At 44.3% G+C, this 27,858-nt stretch overlaps 1 protein-coding gene and 1 long non-coding RNA gene across 8 annotated transcripts in view; one reads left to right on the plus strand and one right to left on the minus strand.

Annotated features, from left to right (window-relative positions):
• LOC111253451 (uncharacterized) overlaps positions 1-27,858 on the plus strand; it is a 129,366-nt gene that overhangs the window by 87,806 nt on the left and 13,702 nt on the right. For 4 of the 5 annotated variants that reach the window (XM_022812824.2, XM_022812826.2, XM_022812830.2 and 1 more), the window contains 19 exons: positions 5,007-5,215; positions 6,043-6,259; positions 9,988-10,203; positions 10,509-10,850; positions 11,083-11,232; positions 12,222-12,671; positions 12,841-12,972; positions 13,204-13,355; positions 13,478-13,652; positions 14,014-14,094; positions 14,610-14,807; positions 15,089-15,279; positions 15,607-15,727; positions 15,894-16,139; positions 16,436-16,642; positions 16,878-16,964; positions 18,845-18,961; positions 21,007-21,212; positions 22,395-27,666. In XM_022812824.2, the coding sequence (XP_022668559.1) occupies positions 5,007-5,215; positions 6,043-6,259; positions 9,988-10,203; positions 10,509-10,850; positions 11,083-11,232; positions 12,222-12,671; positions 12,841-12,972; positions 13,204-13,355; positions 13,478-13,652; positions 14,014-14,094; positions 14,610-14,807; positions 15,089-15,279; positions 15,607-15,727; positions 15,894-16,139; positions 16,436-16,642; positions 16,878-16,964; positions 18,845-18,961; positions 21,007-21,212; positions 22,395-27,666 (8,769 nt within the window). The remainder of the gene's footprint in view (positions 1-5,006; positions 5,216-6,042; positions 6,260-9,987; positions 10,204-10,508; positions 10,851-11,082; positions 11,233-12,221; positions 12,672-12,840; positions 12,973-13,203; positions 13,356-13,477; positions 13,653-14,013; positions 14,095-14,609; positions 14,808-15,088; positions 15,280-15,606; positions 15,728-15,893; positions 16,140-16,435; positions 16,643-16,877; positions 16,965-18,844; positions 18,962-21,006; positions 21,213-22,394; positions 27,667-27,858) is intronic. The other variant, XM_022812825.2, reaches the window with a different exon arrangement.
• Positions 5,330-8,846, minus strand: LOC111253453 (uncharacterized). Of its 3 annotated transcripts, none has more exons than XR_015330447.1 (6): positions 8,577-8,846; positions 8,157-8,295; positions 7,552-7,675; positions 7,125-7,208; positions 6,485-6,598; positions 5,330-6,214 (listed from the first exon to the last, which is right to left on the minus strand). It is a non-coding gene; the product is annotated as an uncharacterized LOC111253453 (long non-coding RNA). The 3 variants fall into 3 exon arrangements; XR_002674666.2 differs by having other exon boundaries at positions 8,469-8,588; XR_015330446.1 differs by having other exon boundaries at positions 6,485-6,712; positions 8,469-8,588.

Below are 27,858 nucleotides of genomic sequence, written 5' to 3' on the forward strand. Positions count from 1 at the left end.
AAGATAGCATTTATGAAGTGACTTTCGTAGAGTAGTATGTGAGAAACGTCTACGTCTAACTCTGGATCGGTCTATAGATCGGAAGTTAGCTGATCAGACAAAAGTTAAGTCGGGCAGTGTAGTTAAAAGAAGCTCACAGGTCGAATACATAACATCAATAAATAAATACATAACAATAAGTCCGACTGGATGCCGTCATGAAAACTTACAACCAGCATTTTTATATTATTAGCTGTGTTTATATTATTATTTTATATTATTAACTTAGCTTTTACCAGAAGCTGTGAGAAGCGAGCTGGGGAAAAAAATAGGTCTTCCAGTGTCAGCAACAATATCTTGCGTCTTGACTGTTCTCTTTCTGGACTGGGGTTACCGAGATTAGAGCCCGTACCTTTCTAGACTATTTTTTAAACATTTCTTCGAATAAAAAAGAAGACTGTAACCAAACTGATCAAATACCAGTTTATGAGAAAATCTGCCATTTTTCAGTTCATTTATATCCTTTCATTAAAGCTGTATATTCAAGCATTTCACTCTCCAGACGCAGTCGTATGCGCTATATCGATTATACATCTATTTAAGATTCCACACTAATCAATTTTACATCGAGATTTTTGCCTCTGTGCGTGCGTGCGTGCGTGCGTGCGCGCGCTTGTTTGCAAGTTCTCTTTATAATGTAGAGCTTAATTCAGGTTAATAATAGTAGGTTGTTTCAACGGTTTATGAAGACGTAGCACGCGTGTACTGGGCACCAGCTTATCAATGGCGCAGATCTAAACTGGAACTATTAAAAATTGCTTTAGTCAGAATCGTGTTGACGAATGGCAGAGAAATAAGGTCCAAGAAAATTTGAAAGATTCTGAAACACAAATATAATAGTTAGACTTTTCCTTTCGGTATTGCGGTAAAAGCAAGGTTAATTTACTCTCGTGTCTCCATTGGTAACTGTGACCGCATAAATTCCTGAAACCCTGGTAGTTCGCTTATGATCGATTATAGCACAACGAAATGTAGGTATTTTTACAGTTAATCAATGACTGATCGATCAATCAATCGATCAATGGTAGATTGAATCATCATTATCGTCGTTATGATGGTTTGTATAATCATTCTTGCATGGTTTGTGAAACAATGGGTGACTGCCACTCACTGAATAAGACAAAATGAAATAGTTGCTTCGTGTCCGGTAATGCGCCATGTTATTTTTCGTACGGACTAACAAAATCGTAAGATGTAGTTTGTAACAACAACAATCTCTCCAACGCGTCCTCCTTATAAGGTTAGTTATACTACTATATAGCTACTGTCTAGTAAAGACATACTGTCTTTTACATCAGTAGCTACTGCGGATCCTGTTTTCTACATATTTGACATTGGTTGAGGGTGCGCATTCTAACGCGGCAATTTTGAAAATGTCTCTTACGCAGTAAAACGCGAACAGATCGTTACCTTCTACGTCAACGAACGCGAAGGTTTCGACCGATTGAATTTCGTCTATCGAATGTATATACTATTTTGGATTACGAATGTATATATATACTTTTTTGTGTTGTTGACCAACAAAATTAGAATTTCCTCCGCCCACTACCAGCTTTTCTATGTAAGTGGAGGCCATCGTGGGGCCGCGATGACTGAGCCCTCTTAGCATTTACCTTGCATGCATAGAAGCAACGATGTATAAACAAGCTTGATGCTGCTGCTCCGGCATAAGCTAGTAACGTTCATCACTACCATGTCTATCTGTCGCCACTCCGAACAGTACGACAATATTTTCACACATTAGCGCTACTTGATCTTATGGGGAAATATTCCGCAGAAATATCTAGATTTGTTTGTGCCACCTCGGCGTGGAGCAAGCAACGGAACTATCGTCATTTTGTCCTCTGCTAGCGTTGTTTCCGAAAATTGTCAGAGTCGTAAAGCGTTCAGCTGCCTAAGCGGAAATCGAACATATCCGAGAACGGATGAAGTAATTTTTATAATACGTGAGGGAGCTTGATTGTGTTTGTGAATTGGCACTTTGTGAAGGACAAGTGTATATATATATAGCTAACCCGCATTAGGAGACTTTACAGACGTATTATTAGTTGCTTACTTGCGGTTAGAGTTCCCGTAGAAAAAGATCAGGCTGTCCTGCTTCTGTTGGCCCCACGGACAATAGCCTCCAAGCCTATTCTTTCTTCGCTTAGCAAAATACCCGAATATAAGTTTTTCAATCGATGTGTATTTTTCTTCTAGTTTAGATATTGGCTGGACTTCTGATGGACTAGTCCCTAGCGCATACGCTTAGAGAAATCATTACAAACACCAACTGTTCATACGCGAATGTTAAGTTTTTACTCGACCGATAGAAATCATCGTGAAAATTGATTAATTCAAGTGTCCACGTATCGATTTTGTCTTACAGGCTATATTTGCCCCTTTAGTGACCATTGCAATACGCTGTACAGTCGATAGTTACGATTTTGTAGCCATAGGCCTTGCCCATCTCTGAAGATCGTGTTTGCCTCGAACGCCGTTGTCCGGCTTCAGCTGCATCCTACTGAGATAAGTGTTGCCAATTTGTGGTAATGGTCACTTCGATTACTCTGTACAGAAACACATACAGATGCTCGAAGAAGAATTGCTTTCCCGCTCATTTATTTACTAGCTTATGCTGTTGCGGCAAGAATGAATAGGACAGCAGCAGCAGCAGCAGCAGAAAAAGTAACATGTGTGCTGCTGCGGCCACCACAAGACGCCTGAGCCTGCCGCTGCGGTAGTCGCCAGTCGTTCATCTCACACGTCTGCCCACCGCTTTAAACCGAGATAGCGAATAGTGCGGGGGCTCCTCATGGCGACTTACGGATACCGGCAGCAGTCGCGATAGCGGCTGCAACAGCGATTCCAATAAGAGCAACGGCAGTAACGATCGTATCGCGGAATAAGACGGTTCACGTACAGAATGCAATGGTTTAATATTATCCACACCGTTCTCACCTTTAGTCAGTCAGTCAGTCAGTCAGTCAATCAGCCGGGCAAGCTACTGATTGTCCGACTATGGTTTCCTGCGACGATTGGTTGATTGATATGGCTGTTTGTGTTGTTTTCGAAAATCGGCTCGTGCGATAATGCTTTTCCACCGCCTGCATTATTGCGTGGTAACCTCCGATTCTTCAGTCAATCAAATGATGATGTAAAGATTATTGAATAATAGAAATTTCACAGTGAGATCCGATTTTGAAGACAACTACAGATTTGACAGTTATGGAAGGTCTGAGTGAAACAAAAGACGCCGACTTTAAATAGACATTGGTTAGGACCAAACGAACGTAATCCGGCACTATTAACTAATTGATATATAGCAATGCTCCAATGGAGCGTTTTTGGCCTGCTTTCTTAGTGTGGACAAGAATCTCTCGCTAGTGTAAAATCGAAAGGGGCATTTTGCCTTTTATTGCCGAGCTGATAGAGAATATTAAAATAATTCTCAAAACAATTACGCTCTTATGCCTGCAAGCATGAATGAATACGACCGTTTTTCATTGTCGTCGAAAAATACGCGCTCTTCTGCAGATGCTAGACTTTTAAAATAAAATTCAGGTAATTTTTTTGGCTTGGCTTGTATTAAATTGTAAAATATTAAATGATAGCGATCCAATATGTTCCAGATGGAACGCCTCTGTCTATGACTTGAATTTTCGTCACAATGTTAATCCGAGTCAGCACGGTCTTGGCTTGCTCCAGATAAGATGACTGAATCATTCGACAGTATAGTGAATCTGTAAAAAGAATGTAGAAAGAGGAGCTGGAATTGAGCTGGACGAATTGCTTATCCCTCGTCTAGTTTGGCTCTCGTATTATGTCAACGGATCCCGGTATCATCCGGTATAGCGTCATTAGAATACGAAACCGCGACTAGTACACTCAAAGCCGTCTACGAAATCAGGCCAGGACTGAGGACAACGAGAATTAGATTGGAAGCAGGACTGACAACGGTTGATGAATAAACCGCCTGCCAATCTTCCCAGCTGCGATTCCAATCTATACATCGGTGACATAGCGTCTGAAGGCAACACGAGACATAACTTAAAAATCCACAAGCGTAAAATCTAAACTTAGCGCATCCGTTGTGCGCATATGTAGGAACGCACTGATATTGAAAAGCTATCGAATTTTATCTGTTTTCATCACACGTATGTTACTGTATATAAAATAACGTAGTTCTTTTTTGCCTAGAAGCTACAAGTAGCATTACATCGCCGCAATGTACATTTGTTTTTCTTGTCGTTTGCTATAATGGGTCTTTTCCAAGTTCGGGTAATTTGTCCAGTCAAGAAACATTTACGTTCTTTCCAGGTTCTAGCCCTAAACGCTACTAACAGAGACACTAGTGCACGACTACGTCAACCGACTAGATTGAAGACAGCCACCTTGATTAATTTCTATGAGCTTAGACCGAAGGATCTACACATGCATGCTTGGCAAACTAATAAAAATAATTATTCACTGTCTTCTGCATCGTTTGATGATGACTCTTAAAAGACCCATCGCTCAGCCATCTTCCCAAAGGACTAATCTGGGCTTAGACAGCTTGTTTGGGGTGAGACTGACTTAGTAGACATAAAAGACATCGTAGTTTTACGATGTCTTTTAGCAACGAATTCTAAAGGAAATCATTTGGCCGAATCAGTGTACATGTTCCCGCCGCGTCGCATACGTATAATCTGCAGCATGAAGCATTTCCAGTCTTCGCGTACCACAACAGTAGAAAAGACCTGTTCCGGCTTACATATGAGGGTTCTGTAACTGGCACCGCCTATAGTGAAGGCTATATACATATATATTTAAGGCTAGATAATGATACACCTTCATCGAACGTGGTTCAAGACAATCTAACGATGTCAATGTACAAACAACGGTCCTCAAGCACACATAGAAGAAAAATGCACGTAGAGTCATCGCTTCGACATCTAAAGACGAAATCTATAAGCATACTGTCTACGACGATTTTCTGTAATGAATAGATCCTTGCGACTGGATGCAGTGTGGTCAGTTTGCGATCTGTGCCGTGGACGCCCGTGGCCAGCCAACGTGTTCCTGTAAAGCGGGTTGTTCCGGTGATCCGTATACAGGGTGCGCGGATGTGAATGAGTGCACAGCGAACCTGCCATTGGATCCAAATGGACCTTGCGGCTCCGGCGCTACATGCATCAATCTCGTCGGAAGCTACAAGGTACTTTCATTCAAGTAGCCATTTTTTAAGATTATCTTTTCCAATTTAGTATTTGGACGGACTAAAACGTGTTCACACGGGATGAGCGGTGCGGAGCATGAGCACTACAAACTGTGTTGGTAATATGAAAATTGTTTATTACAGATCATATATTATTTGGCATTGCCTTATTGACGCCAGTCGGTCCTTTACATATAACACATCTCAAGCGTATAGCGTCGTTTCACTGATGATATCGAACGCCATTTCTTTCTTTCTTTAACCTTCACACGATATGGACGGGTGGGAGGAAACAATTAGATATCGATTACTTTATTTTGTGTTTTTACTCAAACTCCGCCAATGACGCCATGCGCCAAATCTCTTCCAGAATAAACATTTTCCATTTCGATACACCCTCTCGGCGGACACTCAACCGCTATATTTAGGAACGTCTACTTAAAGCTCTTTCAGTCAAAAGGGCATAAACTATTCATATCTCGTGGATTTTGCTAAATTCACACAGATGAATATCGCGGGTTTTTAGGGTGTACGATAGCATAAATCTGCTTGCACACCATTTCTATTCTACGCCATAAGGTAAAATCATAACCATAACAGGCCCTTGACACTTACAGCCTCACATAGCTGATCAAATAGCGACATTTTGTCAATCGAATGACTCACTATTGAGCGCCATGTTGACAATGGTAGATTTGTAGTAGTTGCGCATATCGCGGAAATGAAATTTAACGGTGAGGAGAGAATCGACGCGACTCCACTGTTCCGCTTCGCTGAAGCCACTGAAGGATGCGTATTTCAATAAACTTATTTGATGTTCTGCGCAGTGTGAGTGTCCGCCTGGAACTCAGGGCAACCCAGCAATCGGTTGTGAAGGTCGGAGTGGTGACTGTCGCTCGGATGCCGATTGCCCTGCGACGGCTGTGTGTGACGTTAAAGGGGGCGTGTGCTACGATCCTTGCCTCATCTTCCATTGTGGGCCGAACTCCAGCTGTGAACCTGAGGGACATAAGGCAACTTGTTGGTGCTTACCTGGATTCGAAGGTAAGCTGCTGTATTGTTAGAGGTAATTGGTATCGTTATTAGCGGACGGTTTCAGCGCAATTTTGAAATGTGAAATTTGTAAGTGTGATTTTAATTGAACTTTGACTGGGCAGTTACTTTCGCCGAGAGCCATGTACAGAATAAATAGCGAAGATAAGCCGATTCCTCCGAAAGTAATAACTACAATGTTTCTGAATTCTCAATCGTTGGAAAAGTTCGACTTACTGTTAGAATCCATAGGCACACATCCGTACGTATAGTTGAAGTAGGTACACTTGAACTACCGTATGTTTTTGCGAAGAGAGGTCACGCCCCATACATGAGTCTGCTGAAGCAACTCTATATATATATATATAGGGATTCATGTACAAAATTCAATTGTCAGTAAGTATAATTGCGTTTCCATCCAAATAAACAGAAGAACACTCGGATAGGAAAGTTCCTGCAAGATGTCTTCCAGACGCAAATCCAACAAGTGGTTAACTATTGAACCTAGCTAACAAAACCAGAGTATTGCTTTGCAAAATTTGGATCAATTTATAGGCACTAGCCATTGAAGCAAATTACGTTACGGCCTGTGTAATAGAGCCACCCTTGGGCATGCCGTACATTTGTCCCGATTTAGATATAAGGCACAAAAAGGGCGCATCCTTTTTTATTGGCGTCCCTTTTCTATCTTTTTCTTTTAAGCTGAACTGAACAGAAATTCATCGCTGCATGCAGCTGCTTAAAAATTAGTTAACAATAACATTCACGGCGGCAACAAGGGCAGTCATAGAGACTCCCAATATACGTGGCGCATTCTAGATAGTTGGACTTGAGTAAGTACTGAATTTTCATGGCTTCGTGCAGGGAGTCCACTTACCCAGTTGCGTATAGAGTGCGTGCAGTAGGTACGGGGAGTAAACGTTCAGAATCAAGAAGTTCCCTGTTTATAGGGGATGAGTACCTAAGGGAAATATTCAACATCAATAAGGGCAACATTAATAAATGGACAGTCACAGAAGTAATAATAATGACGCGTACAATGATGCGAAGATTTGATTAAGCTGATGTTTTCGGCAAAGAACTTTGTTGACAGCTGAAAAACATGGATTTTGCCAAAACTACATGAAACTAGCAACTATACTATCATTTATGATCTACCGCATTTTTCTCTTCATTTAGCTAAACCGGCGTTATGGTCGTTGAGCAGAGCTCATAAGCGTACGTTGGGAGACCTATATCTGCACGCTTCACCGTTCGATGAGAGCATGTCTGACTAATTAGATACAAATTAATATGCGTCTTACCTTGGATTGTTATTTTTATAGAGTTTTTTTTTGAAAGTGGCGGCTCCTTTAAGGTTTGTCGAACGTTTTTTAGTTAAGGTCGTGATTCAAGCCGGCGCTTTGTCCGTGTGATAGCTGCCTAGTTCTATGGATAAGAAGAAGATTTAGTACCAACAATCGGCCATTACAATATGCATTTAGCTTAGGCAATTAACAGCTCAGTTAAATGATGAAAAGAAGAACTGGGAAACTCAATTTCGCAATAGTCTGCGACGATCATTAATCTTCCTGTTCTGATTAGGTGCCACCTCGTCTTCGGCAAGCATTTTACAAATCCCATACGGAACGAAGTGGCCTCAAAGCAACGTTGTTACGCAGTCGCCTACTTTTGGCATTAAAAGAATTGATATTTTTTATATCGTAGAGTGCGCACTACGTCCAAATAATAATAATAATAATATCACAATAGCTGGGCAGTTCCGTTGCTGGTCCGATCACAAATTGGCTCAAAGCAAACATGCTGTTCACGGTGGTTTGCATCTTAGCGCTGGAAGTCAGCAGGCGAACATACAAATCGGCTGCATAATATGTCAACTAATTATCCAGTCAAAAACATCCTCTCCTACCTTTCCGCAGACTCCCTTCCTCCGTACTCCGCTCAGCATTTCTGTTTCTGCCTTTGTATTTTCGCCCCTCCCGTTCATCGCTTGCCTCTTTCTGTCGATCGGTGGTTTGTTCATTGTCAACAGTATACAGACGTGCACCCTGCAAATAGAGGCAATAACAATTTCGTAATAATATCGACAACGACGACCTTGTCAATAACACAATAGGAAACTAACATTGCAAAAACAGCGCTATCCGAGTCACGAAAATGAGGCAGCAAAACTATAATATATAGATCGCCCTCTTTACAAATAAAATATAGGCCAACTTACTGGGGTTTCAAAAACGATTTTCGAAACGCACGCGTAGATTGCGAATAGATAGATAGGCTGGCTTGTTTTGCTGATCATTTAGCTTAAAAGCAAACATAATTGAGATACCTTGTCAAAGCTGCTGTAGCGACAGTCGGCCTGTCTGCCAGTAGGTTCGTGGGGCAGTGGAGAGACCTTAATCCCGTTTGATTGCGTCACTATAAGGAAATGGAAGGAGCGGGGTCAAAGGCTCGCCCATGTCCGTGTGTGGGTAGAGCTGTATCCACCGTAGCCATTGCGAGTACGGCCCACACTAATTTCAGTTAAGAAAATCTGACAAGACCTCTAGTGTTTCAAAGGGTTCGAAAAGGAAAACCAGTTTCCGACGAAAATATTTGTTTGAAATATAATATTATAATATATATATATATAAATATAAAAATAATATATTCGGTTTGCCACGTTGCGCCATCATCTTTTCTATGCCTGGGCACGTCAAGCTAAAAAGTTGACCATAGTTTACCACCGCAAATGAGGTCACCTTCGAGCCTAAATTATTTATACGAATTAGAATTACATAACAGCACATGAAATAGCTTGACCTATAACTACTACCAGTCAACCATCCAATAAGCCAACAAGATCTTGTAGCTTTCAATTCAAAATTAGTCTGGGTCTTTTTCGAATTTCGAACCGCGCTTTGCTTTTGCTTACGTCAACTTCTATCATACAACCTCGGCTCCATTCAACCCATAAATCCAGCTTTCAGAGATTCCTAAGTGGGGCCTGTGTGCTTCGCCAGTCAGTTCGCGTAGGGAAATTTCACCTGTTGTGCTAGCCCACGTTATTATTCAGGTAAAAGGGCCAGCTCAATGACATGCAGTCATTGATCAATAGGGTTTCAATAGTCCTTTGAATGCTATGCATGACTCAGTAATTTCAATGACTGCTTGGCTCGTCTGCCGTAGTAATTTCAGTAAGGCAAATTATGCATAGAGAACTCAAAGCCACGAGAAATCGATCACTTGTAGCCTACTTGAGGGCAATTTGCCAATGGGAAGACAACGCTATTGACAATTCGCTAGAAGACACGCCACGAAGAGACAACAAAAAAATTGCAACGGAATTCATCGAAATACAAAAAGCTTTCGTTTTTAATGGGCCTGCATCTTGTAATGAACCGCAATATTTACCGCTGAACCCAATACTTTCAAATCTAACGTGAGAAGGACACGTTTTTTTTGAAAAGCTTTTCCTTCGTCAATATTGACGTAAAGATAATGCTTGTTTGTTTACTAGCAAGGCTCTCAAAGTCTTTGGTTGACCTGGCTTTTCTGACTGAAGAGTTCAGCTGTATGTAATATGTTTTATTTCAGATTTGAGTTTAGCTAAAAGGTGACTGACCGTTCTTACTGGCAAAGGGCATTGTGTCGAGTTTCACAAGAGCTCTTTGAGAGGCTATAGACAATTTCGAAGAACGCAGGTAGAAAAAGTGGAAAACAATCAACTGTGCCTATAACATTATTGCTCATTACTTTAGGCGATCCATACAACCAGGAATCCGGCTGTCGTTCCCCGTGCGTTGATGTTTGGTGTGGCGTCAACGCTCAGTGCATTGTCAACTCGAGAAACAAGGGCGTTTGCAAGTGTCTGCCGGGATATAGGGGCAACCCGTGGGAGGGCGGAGAGTGCACACCTGACACCGAATGCGGCGCAGGGAAACTCTGTCCCCATCCTGGACAAGAATGCCATGATGGTATAGTAGACTACATACAATAGAGAAGTTTTTTTTTTGTTGTTGTTGTTGTTGTTACTCCAGTTGCCCATTTTTGCATTCTGGCAACATTGAACAAATAACCCTCTCAAGAAAATTCAACGTCTCGTTATAGAAGATATCTGTTGTTAGCAGCCAGGTGCTTAGCGATCGCATACCTGATCGACTTCTGCATTATTTATCATCATTTAATTGTGCGGAGTATCAAAACGTTTCGCACATATGTCAGTATTTAGTAGCCGAATTAGGGTCAATAGCTTCTATAAACAGTATTATCGTCCATGAAGGTTGGTGCGTCGACCGTTGTGAGAATGTCCGTTGTGGCCTCAATGCTCGCTGTGACCGCGCCAATGGACTTTGCTCGTGTCTACCATATTTCATTGGCAACTCCGAGGTAATGTGTGTCCCACCCGTGTTGCCGCCAATCTGCTCGCCCCGATGTGGAGCCGGAGCTCACTGCGTCTATGGTGTACCGAATTACTGTGTTTGCAACCCCACTCTCTCAGGAAATCCTTATTCTGGGTGCTCGGAGACTACTACGAAGCGCTGCTCCTCACGATTTTGCGGCACAAACGCAATTTGCTCAGAACTCGGTGTCCTTGACTGCAGGTGCCCCGCTGGACTGCAAGGTAAGGGGAGTAAGAGGTAAAGACTGAACAGTAGTTATAACTCGCGCAACTGCCAAGCTCATAACTCAACGGAGAAGCTACAGGCCAAGCATATAGAGCCTAACGGCATCCTCAAGGCAACGTCAGTGGTGACAAGTCAAGTATGTCAAAGCATTTTTATAAGTTTTCCAGCAGTGCTATTCTGATTAATGTATAGACGCTTCGTTGCCGTCCCTCTAATCTTAACACTCAGGTAACCCATACACGGCTTGCACCGATGTCAATGAGTGCCTTGGCGGATCCGTTAGCGTGTGCGGCACAGGAGCGAAGTGCGTGAACACGTTTGGTTCTTTCAAATGCGTTTGTCCAGCTGGATACATTGGAAATCCGTTATTTGCGTGCAGTAAGTTCATGCGCTGTCACATTATAAATAATCAACACTGCATGTTCGAACTAACACGATGGTAACTAACGAGTAACTTCGACATTCTTTCGTGACCTGGTGTGTTCCTATGTCGTCAAAACGACAGTTAGCTCCCAGAGTTTTATAACATCAGTTGACATGACTAATTTTGCAGAAATTTTTTAAGCTCCATATTGGCAAAACACAAATATTAGACTGAAATATTTCTCGTATTGTTATTATTGTGATGCAGACGAAAAATCGCCGGTCGGATTAAACTGATCGAGTCTGCTATTTTTTAAACTCTTTTTTTGTTACAAATAAGGAGCATGGCAGCAACAACGTTGCTCAATAATGAACGATTCTGGTGCTTCCGCTAGCGCGCAACCAGCCAGAAAACTGTCAATGTGACAAGGTATGCGCTTGTTCCGCGTAATTTAGATATAAAGCTTATACGCGTGGTCGGGGTGTTTCGGATTTGGCAAATTATAAAAGGGTGTCATAAAAGTTCTCTGCCGCTCGCGCCCATGTACATGCCGAATTTGTTCCCTTGGCCCATCAGCAAATTCGATAAGGAGTGCTATCGGGTAACCGCCGTCCAGTGATGCCCACGAGCGTGCGCGCTTCCGCTATTCAAAGTGGTCGGTCTCCGGGTGTGGCGTGGCGATCGACACCGCTAACACCGTTGCAACGATTATCTCGTCTAATATTCGATCTTGCATTGGCTGACCGTTAGTTCTGTAGCTTCGTAATTAGGACGTGTCGTTGATGCAAGCCAATTTTAAACTTTGTCGCCTATCCCTGTCCGGTCAAACCAAGATCACAGTATTAGTCTTGCGCCGTATGCGTAGTGCGTATACGTGCGAAGGCGTCTAGGGAAACGCTCTCTGCAACAGTTACAAATGGCTACTTGTCATAATAGCAGTACATCGAATCTAATATTTAGTAGTAGAAGTAGTAACAATAATAAGATATTATTTATTCATCAGCTGCAATAGTCGCCTCTCCTCCTGGCATTGGGGGCGTCCCCGGTTTGCCCATCGGCGGTATTTCTGGTCCGTCGTCGCCGCCACTGCCGCCGCCTACCGGCCAACGACCGCCAGTTCAACCATCAACAATTGACCAAACGCCACTGCCGCCGATTCCGCCACTGCAAGGACGTCCGTCGTTACCTTCACCACCTTCGATTCCGCAACTGCCACAATTGCCTTCACCGCCTTTACCACAGCTTCCATCGATACCAGCGTTACCTGGATTTCTTCCAGGCAGCGGTCCCCGTGGAGGTGGAGCATCTCCAACGGGACCTCCTGCGGCAGCAGCACCACCCGTGGCTCAGACGCCCACTACAGAGACGCTCGCACAGGGAGCGCCTATCGATGACTGCGAATCGCATGATCAGTGCGGCCACAACGAGCTTTGTGTTCGTCGACGATGCATCCGTTAGTATCCGTAACGTGAAATGGTAACAACAGTTAGGTACCTCTTTATCTGTAATTGGGCAAGGGTCATAGCTGATTTATAGATGAACAGAATGAAAACTACGTGATATGTGTGCATATCTAACTGTTTATCTAAAATGTACCTAATAAGAGAATACTTCGATCGCAGGTCCATGCGACAGTCGCCAGTGTGGCCAGAATGCATACTGTATAGTTGAAGATGACCATGCCCTGTGCAAGTGTGAAAGCGGCTTCATCGGGCGATCCGAGGATCAACAACTCAGATGCTCTCCAGCCAAAGGTGAATGTCAGCTGCCATGAAAGCAGGAAATGTTAAAGATGCGAAAATTATGATCTGCTAGCACATCAGGAAAAAAAAAAGAAACGTCAATTTTTTTTTTAGATTACAATCTAGACTGAGCGAGTTAAATAATCAAATGAATAGAAAACCAGGGTGAAAAGTTAGCTAAACATCTCTCTTTGACATTGTTAATGATCATCATAATATTTGCTATTATATGAATTGATGCAGCAGCCATCTGTGCGGATGTGCAATGCGGTCCAAATGCTGCGTGCGAGGAACATCAAAAGCGGCCAGTATGTACGTGCAAGTCTGGTTTTGGTGGAGACGCAAACGATCTTATTCGGGGTTGTGCCGCCAAGGCCCAGGATGAATGCCATCAGGTATATATACTCATTAAAGTATCAGTACAAATCCACGATTCGATCTGGTAAGGATTAGCCTTCGAAGGAATTCATCAGTTAATTGAATTGATTTTAATCGAAATGAAATGGACTTGTTGCAGGACCCAGATTGTCGTGAGGACCACGAATGTAAACTGGGTCCAAAAGGTGTTAAACAATGCCGCGATGTCTGTGAAGACAAACTTTGCGGACCAAATGCCAATTGTCTTGGTGAAGTTCATAAGGCTATTTGTGAGTGTCTTCCTGGCTTCGTTTTTGACGGAACCGGATGTCATGGTAAGTTCATTTTCATAAAGAATTTTTATTTTTCTATTTTAATTTTTTTTTTTTTATTTGTTTAACTAAACGATTGTGTTCAGAATCTCTAGTTTGCGACGGAACTGGGCGGACAAATATCGCGCCAGGTATTAATCTAATGACCTATGAGTGCTACTATAACACTACTGCCCAGCACACCAGTCAGATTTTTAATTTTTTCAATACTGTATTCTATAGTGAAGATAAACCTTCTACAAATCGCTTAGAATCAATGTTGGTCTACAAATATATACTCTTGCATATTGGTAGGAAAAAGGTTCTTACCGACGAATAAGCTGGTAGTTATGATCAGTGACCATACGATTATGTTGGTTACCAGTTCCAGATGACTGTCAGGTAAATGGAGACTGTCTTATCCACGAAGTCTGCAAGCACCAGTCCGAAGGCAACAAATGCGTCGGTCAGTGACTTTGTTATCTTGTGTTGATATAATATTGATCACAACAAAAACCTAGTCGATCAAAAAAAAAGAACGAAGAAAAGTGAGGCGTTACGTTGTTTGTTGGATGCCTCACATGTAGAAGCGAATCGCTCATGTGGTCCATCCGTGTGGACCCCATTTACCTCTCCAATGGATAGAGTTGCCCCGTTGCGCGCTATTACTTAGGCTCACTTACAATGCATTTTCCCCATGACGCGCTCAGTGCTACACATCGTCATTGTGTAACTCACTGACGTCACGCTGAGACTCACCGACTGAAATAAAACCTGATAGAAGCCTAAGTGATAAACTGTACTAGCTAAAAGACACGGCGACATCATGAATGTCAGACATATAACACAATCATCTATATATAAAATTGTCCATATATTTACTATTTCCTTGTTTAATATCATCAACTCCAAAATTTCAGAGAAGTTTAGGGTGCTAACTCGGCTTCTGCGTCTTTCCGTACGATTGTTTTTTTTACGTAGACGTATGCCTATCGCAGCAGTGCGCGCCAAACGCTCGCTGTCAAGCTGTGAATCACCGTGCCACATGCGTCTGTCGAGATGCATTCTTTGGCAATCCTAACGACGCAGGCCGAGGCTGTCAACCAATCCTAGATGACTTCGGCTGCCTTCACGACGCAGACTGTTCTGAAGCTGAACGCTGTCTCCCCAACGCTCAAGGTGAGAAACTACCTAACACCATTTCGAAGCATGAACAGTCTCGTGCAGCAAACGATGTTTATATATCCTCATCGTAAATGGCATTTGACACACGCGAAACATTAGAATGTGGCACCTGCAAATGCTTATAAATGGAAATACTTATAAAAATTTACGGTGTTTTTATCATCTTATGTAACGGTCATGACACGACTATTACTCAATTTTAGTATTGTATATTATTCGACGGTTCGATATTGTCTTCAATGCTGCGTTTCTTACCGTATGAATGCTTCCATTAGGCGTACGTGCGTGCGTGAGCACGTGTGCGAAAACACGCTGCGGCCCACATGCACTTTGCATCGGCCGAGAGCACCGACCCGAATGTGTCTGTCGAGAAGGATTTGCCGGAAATCCCGCCGACTTTTCCATTGGCTGTCAAGAAATTCGACTAGACACGTGCAACACAAATGCCGACTGCCTCCCATTTCAGGTAAGTTCGTTGTTTCATAATAAATCGCACAGGTGAAACGTGTTTGTGATCTTTCGTACTTTTTGTTTTGTGTTCTGAGTTTTACGTCCGACACCGCTACCTGTTCTATCAGACGAATGGTCGTTAAATAATTATATTGTTTACCTTCGAAGGAGCAGCAAAAACAAAGTCCTCGCGAAGTTCAAATTTTCCTGTGTAACACTCGCACTTCCTTCCTGTAAAAGCTGCTGGTAATTAATATGCAACGAGTGCGCTATAAAGATAAATATTGCTCGCGTTTCGTTACGCGTTCTGAACTTATGTTCCTGGAAATTAACCAAATTTCAGGCGTGTAAGGCCACACCAGTGGGTGTTCGCTGCTGTGTCGATGTCTGCCTCGACCGTCGTTGTGGACCGAATTCCAATTGTTTTGCCGAGGCGCATCAGGCCAACTGCGAATGTCTTCCAGGTAAGAAACGTTTTGAAAAATTTAAAGCGTTGTTCTTTTATTTTCGTTATATGCAATCATTCATGGCTTACTTTCGCATAATTCTATACCTGTACTTTCAATGTCAAGGAAACAATACACGCGTTATCTGTAAATTTAATACCACACCTACATTCACTTCGATCAGGATTTGCGGGCAACCCAGCAGATCAGATTAGAGGCTGTCAACGACATCTTTGTGAGAATGACGGAAACTGTGGAGAGGCAGATACTTGCGCCCTAACCAGAGTCGGCATCCGGAACTGTACTGATGTCTGCTTGGACAAACGCTGCGGGCCTAACTCCGATTGTGTTGGCATCGGCCATCGCGCATCGTGTGTTTGCCGACCAGGCTTCGAGGGAATCGCCGACGATATACGTGAAGGATGCCTCCGTAAGTACTCATGTTGCACGTATTATACGATGCCTAGTAGCCTCTTTTAAAGCATCTATTTTAGACGATGCCCATAATAATGGTAGTTATCCGTATCAACTACCCACTAAAGTAAATTTTGATTGATTGTCTCTGAACTCTCAGGGGGAGTAGAAAGGTCGCAACACAAATGACCTGCGTGTTTAGCTTTTGTGTCGTGGGCAATGCAGTGCCTGTGAATCTTGCTCTCAATTACTTAGAATTCTTGTTCTGTTTTCCTCTAATCTAATCTAATGCTTTCCTCTAATGGAATCTAGCCTCTCCTAAATGCCGCACCAACAGCGATTGTCAGGGAGATGAAATCTGTGCGGTGGACGCATCGGGAGTACGGGCTTGTCTTATCGGTTGCGCAACCGTCCTCTGTGGCCACAACACCCATTGCCGAACTGAAAATCATATTACCGAGTGTCGGTGCCATGACAACTTCGTCGGTGATCCATACAACCGTGATACCGGATGCACACGTAAGGGTTACATTGCGTTTTCTGTGCTGAATTGCTTCACACGACTTCATTTAGTCTAAAGTCCGTAAAAATGCGACGGTATGTTGGTGCCTCGATCGTTGAGTCAGTAACGAAACAAATCAAGCATTCAGCAAGGCATATATAAAGACCAGGCGAAATTCTTTGACATGTACATTTTTCTCGTACTTTGTTGTTTCTATTGTATGAATGGTTGTACATTCGCGGATGAATACAGCTCTTCCAGAACGGTGTTACACTGATCATGACTGTCCGTCGATCGCAACCTGTAAACGGGGGCCTGACGGAAAAAAGGACTGTTTCGGTATGATGCTTGTTTTCTTTGCTATTTTCTGTTTTGCCATATTTGTGTTAGAATACCTCATTTAATATTCTTTCCTGAACTATATTCTTAGTTTAAGCTTTCTTCTTATACACTAAACTATTGTTAGTGATTAGTTGTTATTGGTGTCCTAAGGAATATTACCTGTTACCATGAATAATGTTCGAAGTTTGCATCAGGAAATCATCGATCAAGGTGTAGGTGTACTCGAATTTTATTTCATACGAAGCGACGGCTGTGTGTGCACGTTGACATGATATTACCTGACAATAATACCATTCGCTCAGGTCGAGCAAATTGCTATACTATATGTGGGTGTTTGTGTGTGCGTACGTGCTCGTGCAGTGTGTAGTGCACGCGGGTGTGCAGGTAAGTATCAAAACTGGACAGTGGCTGGCCGTATGCCGAAATAGCTTCGCCGAACGTTTAAGTGGGTCGAGGCTGTCATCTGTTCGGCTTCATACTGTTGTTTATTGATGCTGCAGACTAAAGGAGCTCGATTCTTCGGTGAAAAGAGGAGAGAAGGGGCAGCCCATGGCAAGCGCCGAGCGGCAGAGCCAACAACGGCAAATAATGCACAGTCTCAACACCTCCTGTGTAGTACAACACGTGTAACAGGTTTCCTGCAGTAAGAACTAGAGCAGTAACTGTTTTCAAGGGGGCCCGAATCAGTTTAGTCCCTCCAGCCTGCGTTCTGCCGCTTTTGATCTAGTTGCTTTAGATGGATGGATTATGAAGATATGTATCAAGAGCGAATGCTTTCAAACAAGTCAATAAGACTAGTATGTTCAAAAATTGGTTTAGAGAAACGAGACCGGAATTTGTACAATATCCTAATAAGAAAAAGATGGTATAGAGGCCACTTACCCTCTTATGTTAGCCATATTTTTTCAATCAAATTTCAATGGTACAAACAGCCGAAACTCAGAAGTCAAACAAATCATTGCAAAATTGCCGTTGTGTCGGCAGAGACCGTATTATTACACCAGATCTTAGTAAATTGAGTACCTGTTGTGCTAAAATAAAAATAATGCGATAGACTCGTCGACACACCCAAAACTCCCCTAGCGTCAACGGAGTAAATAATTACTGGTAGTCATGGGAGTTTAAGCACGTCTATAATAATCGTACCGCACGAGCGTATAGCACGAGTACAAAGCTTTTTCGTCTAAATATCACTATTCGTATCGCCAACGACTACCGCTGCTGCTACTACTTGTAATGTAGGTCTGCAGCTGCCACTACTCGGTACGATGAATTGTTTGTTCTTTCCAATGGCAGTGGCTATCGTTGTCCGAATGGTCAGATTATTATGCTTTCTTTCCGTCATCTTACTGAACGAATTTCCATAGGCGCGGTGTAGTTTTTTGTATGCGGTAGATGTTTCGTTGCCCTACAAGATAATCCGTCTGCAATGAGAGTAATACGTTTAGTCAATAAATTGTAGCACTACGACGATAGATGGAGCAAGTGGTACCTTAGGGGGCCAGTTTGCTTTCTAGGAAAATGCATTTTTTCGAGCTTATGCTTGTATTACTCTGATTGGAAAAATTGTAACCGTTTTGTATACACACAAGCAATATCGTACGTTGTGCTCGCGCCAAGTGTCAATTGCCATTCAACAATTGCGAGAGGCCAAATAAGTGGTAATTGCGATTTTGTGCGTACCGTAAGGTTTCAAGTAAACTGCGTAGTCCATCTCTATTAGTTGGTTTTTGTATATTTCTAGCAAAAAAACGGACTGACGAAGACAAAGGGTATCCTTAGTTGCTAGGTTTAATGTAAGCCTTCACTACTTTCGCTTAAAAGATGAGTTAAAGTTTCACTTTTTCATTCTGTTGTCATTTGGCATCCTCTTTCAGATGCTTGTGACGGCTACCGTTGTGCCGAAGAAGCTGTTTGTACTACAATCGACCACCGACCCACATGCGAATGTCGACCTGGGCTGGTTGGGGACCCATTCGTTCGAGGATGCAGAAGTAAGTACAGTATCACTCAGTCGGTGTTTTAATCAAACAACAGCGGAAACAATGAAATTCTATGTCGGTATATTAAAAACGTAATCTAAGCAGTACGCTCATTCATTTGAGACTAACGTGTATGTCGAAGCCACGTAAAGCTTGATATTTCCACAAATAAAAATTGGATTATGGACATGTAATTTGCTATTAAACAAAAATCAGATTACGTATATGTAATTTGCCATCCGACTTAGGTATCGGCGGCACCAGCCATGATCGTAGATACAAAAATTCGTAATTAGATTAAAAGCCACCTGATGAGTACCACTATTGAGTGTTCCTTTTCGTCCTCGCCGAGTCGAATGGATAATTGTATATGCCATGACAGGCTATGTGTGAGCAGAATAATGTACGGGATACTGATGAACTGGACTCAGCGGTAGCTAATTGAATCTGAGAAAGAAGAACCCCCCCTTTTTGCGTTCTCAGATCTACCTGTAACTGTCATAGTTGTATTCGACCCCCAGACGGATATGTGAGGCGCAACCTTAGAAGAACTTATTGGTCATCTATGCAAGTTACCAGTTACGCCAATTTAGATTTCATATGTGTTAGTGATCACTCCTGCCTACGAGAAAAGTGACTCAGAGGTGCCAAGAAACGCAGTCTAAACGTGATTGAAGGGTTCAAGGCTACATGATTGTATTTTCCATGTTTTTGTTGCTGAGTATGTGCTTTCTATAGGAATAGCTTGGCATTCAACCGATTTTCTTTTTTCCTATTAATTTCCATTTGACGACCGCAGTTGAGGTTCTAACGTTTTAAGTTTCCTCCCCATTTGAGTTCGATTTACTTGGTGTGCCTGACACCTGGCAGGCAACGAATGAGCCGATACGACCTTCCGCTGCAAGATAATCAGTCATTGCTAATCAGAGTATTTCTCCCGCCCGAAATAAGACATTTTCTGTGAAACACCAACGAAAGCTTCGACATAGGAACAGCTCTTCAGACAACAAGCAAAACAAATAGAATTCCAACATTTGGCCATTATATGGCCAGTGTACTATCTATTTAGCAAGAAAATGGGCCCATGAGACTGATTTTTGTCTAGCCGAACCCAGTACTCTTTTAATATGATCTCTTGATACATTTTTCTCTAATCTCAATATAGTTTTTTTATTCTACTTCATTAACATACGCCTTTTTTTTTACTTAGTATTGCGTTTTACCCTTGCCCAATGGCCAAACAGCTTGTTGTTTCTACTTCACTCACAGATACGTAGTTCATTTGAAAACCTATTGCGTCCTAGTCTCGCTAGTTTTCTACGAGCACCGAATATAGTCGACAACGGTAATTGCACTGGCTGGGTGAATCATAATCTCTTGATCCAGGCGTGGGATGATGAATAGATATGAAACAGTTTGATATTAAGATTTAACAGTACAATAGCATTCGCCTATCAAGGAGGTGAGAGGGAAGGCGGTGGGGTAGGAGGGGGTCGAAGAAGCAATTACGAGCGATTTCCAAATGGGAGGGTAGTAAATATTGAATGCCATGTAAGTACTATCATCAAAGAAATGATTAGGAAAATTGTGAAATAAAAAATACAGCTACAAACGTTAGTGCCTTTAATAATATGAATTGAAGTAAAGCATAGGTTGAACGCTTCAGTAAGAGCATTCAATGTTGCCCTCAATTGCTTAATCATCGCGCATCTTCCCGGTTTGTCTGGGACAACTAGTTAGCCGTAACATGGGAATATAACTTACTAAGCTAGAAAATGGCTGCAGGTCTGTTTGGTCGTCTTATTACGATAGAAAAAATTGAACACTGTTTTCCGTTGGAAAACTTTAGTTAGAGTATATGTGGATTTGTGTGAGTCGTAATAATAGACATGGCGTGAGACGGTATGTGCAACGGTAAAAGCCAGCCCAGCAGCTACTCGTAGGATTGCAGTATTCAGCTGCTTGGTTTTACACTAGCAATAACTGTGTGCGGTGTCTTCAATAGAAAAACGGGGCTGTTTCTAAGCCATCTTTGAATTATGGCATTGACATTTCAGTTCCAGACGAGTGCGAACGCGACACGGATTGTGCCGATGATCTGATTTGTCGTCCAGACCTTACGGGTTGCCGAAAGTGCGTTCCCATTTGCGTGTACGAAAAATGTGGCCCACATGCAATCTGCGTGGGTATTCGTCATAAGGCTCACTGCAGTTGCGAGCCTGGATTTGAGGGTGATCCCTATAACCCCACTGTTGGCTGTAAGGTATAATGACACTAAGCAGGAACAAAGACCAAAACTCAATATAAAAACAACTCCGAAATCCGATCTGATCTGCAAAATTGTCGTTCCGGTTTACTTTGTGTAATGACTACATTGTGCTCTCTCTATGCATTCAACTCTGTGGACTTTCTACCCGATATTTGTGAAAGCGTATAGAAAAAATTCAAAATTTAATGTAACCAAAATCCATTATTGCCCCGCATTAATAAACGTAAACACGTATACGATAACGAATCTGTCCGTCGCACATAGTCGCTGTAGTGTTGATGATGGGTGGATTTAAAATGCCCAGTACCTAGAACTACTGGGAGTTGAAATGCACCTGTAAATAAAATGGGCACATCTGGAAAAAAATTAGGGCCTTAGCTGATACTCATACCATACAGAATAGTAGCAAACATTTTTTTGTGCATTTTAACAATGTTCTAGCTGTCAATGTACACCTGTCTATATAGTATTTCTAGAACTGTATCTAAACAAAAAAAGAAGTGTCATTTCTCACGGTTGGAGTTATTGAGTATCATCACCATCCAATACAATCGTAGCTTTCATCCCGTATCTGAACCGCTCGCTAGTCGTTCGGTAATCTACAAATAACCTCTTAGTAGTACGTCAAGGGACATTGATAGGTGCAAAGCTCAAATACGCTACATACATTTAACGTACGCATAATTTTAACGGAATTAAAACGAGCCAAGATTTCTTGCAGTGCTACAAATCGACCCAAAGTCATGAGCTAGCTGATTGTTAGAGCTCATCTGAGCGACTCGATCGGAGATTGATATTCGTTTTCCCAATAGCCACTAATTTCTATCAAAGATCACAGTTACATAAAACATGGTTTCTCGATTTTTTAAGCTCTTCTAAATCTAAAATCTACCAATAGGCTTGCTTCGTGGAAGTGTCGAGTCTTTGAGAAACTGCATGAAAACTGGCAACAATGTAAACTGTCGATTTCGGCTTAAACTCTAAAAAAGAGGCATTGTTTTTTTGTCATGACGAGTTTGTTATTCGTGACGGTTTCGGTTTTGTCCGAGTTTTTCTCGACTTAAGCGCTTTTATATATACATATAGCTCCCAATTTATGCATATATATATATATCAATTTGATAAGATGTATGATTGTTGCACGATTCTAATAGGTACTTGTGTTACAATCTTTAGATCCTAGCACCAGTTATTGAGGGCTGCCAACTGGACGACGATTGTACCCAAAGTGAGATTTGTGTCCGTGGCCACAAGTGCGTTCCTGCATGTGATCGCCGTCAGTGCGGGCCTAACGCTGTCTGCCATGCATTCAACCACCGTGCCCAATGCGCCTGCCTTGAAGGGTTTAAAGGAGATCCCGACAACCCTATAAATGGTTGTCGTCGCAAGGACGAATGCACAGCCGATGAAGACTGTTACGCGAAGCACGACGTCTGCCGTGCGGACAACACCGGTGAACGTCGCTGTGTGCACGCTTGCAGATACAACAAGTGCGGCTTTAATACGCGCTGCGTCGCCGGGGAGCACAACTATCATTGCGAATGCGTCGAAGGCCACGTCCGCGATCCGGGTAATCTGTTTGCGTGTGTTCCACGTGCTATCGACGAATGCAGGAACCACACCATGTGCCCGAGCACCGCCCAGTGCATTCCTAATTCACTCGGGGTGTTTCGGTGTGCAGAGGTGTGTATCAGCTTCAGCTGTACACCTGATGCCGACTGCATTCCCCTTAACCACATGGGACGCTGCCGATGTCGTGAAGGTTTCACTGGAGACCCGAACAGTCGCGAGGGATGCCGAACGATTCCCGAACCAGAGTGCATCGCCCATTCGGACTGTTCTCTACCTACCCAAGTGTGCCAATTTGACGAGCATTATGGCGAACGACGATGTCAGGACGGATGTCGCTTTGTGAAATGTGGACCACGAGCCATCTGTGTAGTTGACAATCATCTTCCAAAGTGTGCCTGTCCTCACGGAAACTATATCGGTGACCCCTACGATCAACGTGACGGCTGCCGCCAGGTCGAGTGTCTCAAAGACGAGGACTGCCATCCAAAGAAAGCTTGCTTCCCTAACTTCTACTGCGAGGATCCATGCGTCGATGGATGCGGAATAAACGCTGCCTGCGTAGCACAAAACCATCAACGCATCTGCCATTGTCGACCCGGCTACACTGGTGACCCACTCGTCCGTTGCGAAGAAATTCACTTCTGCGACTCGAACCCATGTCACTTATCCGGGAAGTGCGTTGACACACCCGGCGGCTATGAATGCGTTTGCCAAAACGGCTTTATTGGCGACCCATATCGCCAGGGTTGCCGACACCCGAACTCATGTCCAAACGGCAACGGTGACTGCCCTGGACATTTGGCCTGCTTCCCCGACCATAAAGGATCCCCCATGTGTCAAAACCCATGCGACCACTTCTCTTGCGGACCGAACACACAGTGCCGCCCAGATAACAAACACGGTGCCGTTTGTGAATGCCTCTCCCACTTTCGGGGCGATCCGGCTGCCGGCTGTGTGCGTGAGTCTTTCGGATGTCTACACGATGCTGACTGCGCAGGAGGATACGTCTGTTTGGATGCTCAATGTCGATTGGCTTGTAGTCGAGAGAATGATTGCGCTGTCGGTGAGAAATGTGTCGGCTCCCGTTGCGTGCATATGTGCTATTCGAACAATGACTGTCCTCCTAAGGAGGCCTGCCTATCTAACGGATACTGCCAGATTGGATGTCGCACGAACGCCGACTGTCCCTCGGAAGAGACTTGTAGCCAGAACCGTTGCCAAAACCCGTGCCTTATCAGAGGTCTATGCGGACCTAATGCCATCTGTACCGTGCGAAACCATGAGGCATACTGTTCATGTGCTGATGGTTTAGTCGGCAACCCTACCCCACAAATTGGTTGCACACGAGCTGTGCTCACTTGCACAGGACGCGGAAGAGGTGACTGTCCTAGCGGCTTGTCTTGCTTCGAGAATCGCTGTCGAGCTACTTGCAGTGGTTGTATCGTTGGCGAAGCCTGTGTTAGGGACTTCTGTATGTCGTCGTGCGCGGGTGACAGTGAATGTCCCGCGGGAGAACTTTGTATCCATGGTCACTGCCAGTTTGGCTGCCGAACAGACAACGACTGCCAAGTACATCAGGTCTGCTCACTTAACACTTGTCATTGTAAACCAGGATTTAAGGAAACGCCATATGGGTGTGAAGATATCAACGAATGCATCGTGGACCATCCTTGTCATAAGAGTGCCATTTGCCATAACACCCTCGGCAGTTTTCTCTGTAAATGTCCGGAAGGCTTCATCGGAGATGGTTTTACTGGATGTTCAAACCCTGGCGAATGCCCACGGGGCGACGTCGATTGTCCTCAACACGCTGCCTGCGACCGATCGGGTATAACGCGTTGCATCGATCCCTGCGCTAACAACCCATGCGGTCCTTATGCTATTTGCAGTGTCCTCAACCACCGTCGGCAGTGTCACTGCCCTAAAACAGGCCTGTTCACTGGCGACCCTTACGACAAAAATCGAGGATGTATTGCTGTGGATTGCCTTGCTGACACTGACTGCCACCTGTCCGAACATTGCGTGAACTTCGTTTGTCAAAGTCCCTGCGATAATGTCAATTGTGGTCCCCACGGTACCTGCGTCGTTCGAAATCGTCAGTCTTCTTGCGAATGTGATCGCGGCTACGAGAACAAAGGCTTGCTGCATTGTGTCGATGTGGATGAATGCGCAGGACATCCCTGCCATTACACCGCTTTATGCGACAATACTTCAGGAGGCTACACCTGCCGTTGTCCCGCTCACCTGGTCGGAGATCCGTTTGCAAAGCCTGGTCAGCCCGGCTGTCACGATCCGAATATTTGTTTTAACGGAAACAGCGACTGCCCGTCGACGTCCGCCTGTCTTGACGTCAAGGGTACGCCCTACTGTAAAGACCCCTGTGAAGTGTCAAACCCTTGCGGCAGTAATTCGAAATGTACCTGCATTAACCATCAGCCGGTGTGCAGTTGTGCACCAGGTTTTACGGGTAACCCTAAAGTGCGCTGTGAGGTCGTTGAATGCATTGCTGATGGCGACTGCCGTGACTCGGAGATCTGCGCGCTTAACAAGTGTGTAGATGCCTGCCGTAGCAATGGAAACTGTGGTATAAATACGATCTGCGAATCGAAGCTGCACAGCGCGCTATGTCGTTGCAAGGATGGTTTCCGCGGAAATCCTAGCAGTGGCTGTATTAAGAACATTCCGTGTGACTACGATGACAACTGTCCGATCGGTGAATTCTGCTATCGAGGCTTATGCCGACTTTACTGTAAAGCGAACCGTGAGTGTGGCAGCAATGAGATCTGCGAGGACGGCCGTTGCCGTGAAGTGTGCCGCGCAAACAGCGATTGTCCCGAAGGCTTTCGTTGCGTGCTCGGCAACTGCGAACCTGCTGACCGCTGCTTCCACGATGGCGAATGCGGTGAGCAACGAATTTGCCGCTCTTCGCATCGTGGTTATGACGCTTGTATTGATCCGTGCGAGACCACCCTGTGCGGACGGAATGCGGTCTGCATCCCTAACAAGCACAGCGCCATCTGCAAATGCCTCGAGGGCTACGTTGGAGACCCGCTCGACGGTCGGGTTGGGTGCAAAAAGGCTGAATGTTTCCACCACGAAGATTGTCGCGATGATCAAATTTGTCACGAGAACAAATGTATCGACCTCTGCGTGATTCGCCAAGGTTGTGGGCCAAATGCACACTGTATCTCTAAGCATCATTCCGCTACATGTACCTGTCGGGAAGGCTATGAAGGTGATCCGGTTATCGGCTGTGTACTTATTGACTTCTGTCGCAAAAGCAACCCCTGCCATCGAACGGCCCTGTGCCGAAACCGATTCGGTGGCGCTCAATGCGAATGTCCACCGGACCGACACATTGGCAATCCCAATGGTCCACCCGGTTGTCGACACCCGAACGAGTGTCCTAACGGTGATGTCGACTGCCCACCGACTGCCGCTTGCATTCATGACGGCTCAGTCCCAATGTGCAAGTCACCCTGCAGTATTGTGGGCACCTGTGGACCGGACGCCATTTGTCGGGTTGACAATCACAAAGCTAGCTGCTACTGCCCGCACGGATTCACTGGCCAACCTTACGATCGTGCAACGGGATGTGTACGAATCCCACCATTTTGTGACGATGATACCTCATGTCCTGCTCCCCTGGTCTGCGAGAAGCGCCGCTGTCGACCGCCTTGTTCTGGAAAGGACGATTGTGCCACCCGGGAAATTTGTGTTCATGGTCACTGTATCCAAGGCTGTCTTGAGGACCACGACTGTCTCGACAAGGAGATTTGTCTGGAAAAGAACTGCGTAGTCGGTTGCCGAGCTGATTCAGACTGCCGTTACGATGAAACATGTATTTTGAACCAGTGCAAAAACCCCTGTGCTAACCCAACTGCCTGCGGAACGAACGCTGAATGCCAAACAATTCAGCACCGTGTCCAGTGTACTTGTCCGCCACGGTTCACCGGTGACGCATTGGTATCGTGCGTCCGAGTTTCGGTCGCTTGCCGTACCGCAGTTGAGTGCGGCGATCAATACAGTTGCGTGGCGACCCGCTGCCGCGTTGATTGCTCTACTGACGCCGACTGTGCATTTGGCGAACGTTGTTTTTCTAACAGTTGCTATATCCTTTGTCGATCAGACTCTGAGTGTCACGATGGCGAAATCTGCGTCGGTAACCGTTGTCAGCTGGGTTGTCGTTCCAACGAGCAGTGCCCTGATCATTTGGCCTGCGTCAGCAACCAGTGCCGTGACCCGTGCGAAGGCCAGGCGACATGCGGACCTAATGCCGAATGTCGCGTCGCCAATCATCGACCGGTTTGTTCCTGTCCTTCGCACTTCGTTGGCAGGCCACATGCCAATGTGGCCTGTGTGCGTCGTGCTATCATCTGTAGCGCATCGCAAACTTGTGAACCTGGCAGTGTTTGCTTCCTAGGCTATTGTCGGTTAACGTGCAGTACGAACCAGGATTGCGCTCTAAACGAACGTTGCGTTGACAATCGTTGCCACGTCCAGTGTCACCGTGACAAGGAATGCTTTGACTGGGAGATTTGTGAACATAACTTCTGCAAAGTTGGGTGTCGCGCCGACACCGATTGTCCTTCGCATCTGGCCTGCATTAAGAATCAATGCACTGATCCTTGTGCTAGCCCAGCGGCCTGTGGTACTAACGCTGTTTGCGTCGTCCATAACCACCGGCCACAGTGTTCGTGCCCCGCCGGACTTCGAGGTGAAGCCGAAATTGAGTGCGTACGAACAGCTGTAGACTGCCGCACAAACGACGAATGCGGAGTCGGCCAACGTTGTGAGTCTACCATCTGCCGCGTCAGCTGCTCGAGTGATAACGAATGCTTCGATAACGAACGTTGCGTCGAACGATACTGCAGCTGTAAGTACTTGTTTAATAACTAACGTAACAGAGTAATAAGTTCGTATCTCCTTTAGGATACAGCGTGTCCTTACACATTTCCGATTGGATGTTTGGTAACCCGAATTATTACTGCAGTACAAAAGCCAAGTTATTATAAAAATAAATAACTCCTTTGACATTCTAAGGAATAATTCTTTATTTTCTTGTGTA

The sequence above is a fragment of the Varroa destructor genome, unplaced genomic scaffold, assembly GCF_002443255.2.
Source record: "Varroa destructor unplaced genomic scaffold, Vdes_3.0 BEIS01000006.1, whole genome shotgun sequence".
NCBI classification, from domain to species: domain Eukaryota; kingdom Metazoa; phylum Arthropoda; class Arachnida; order Mesostigmata; family Varroidae; genus Varroa; species Varroa destructor.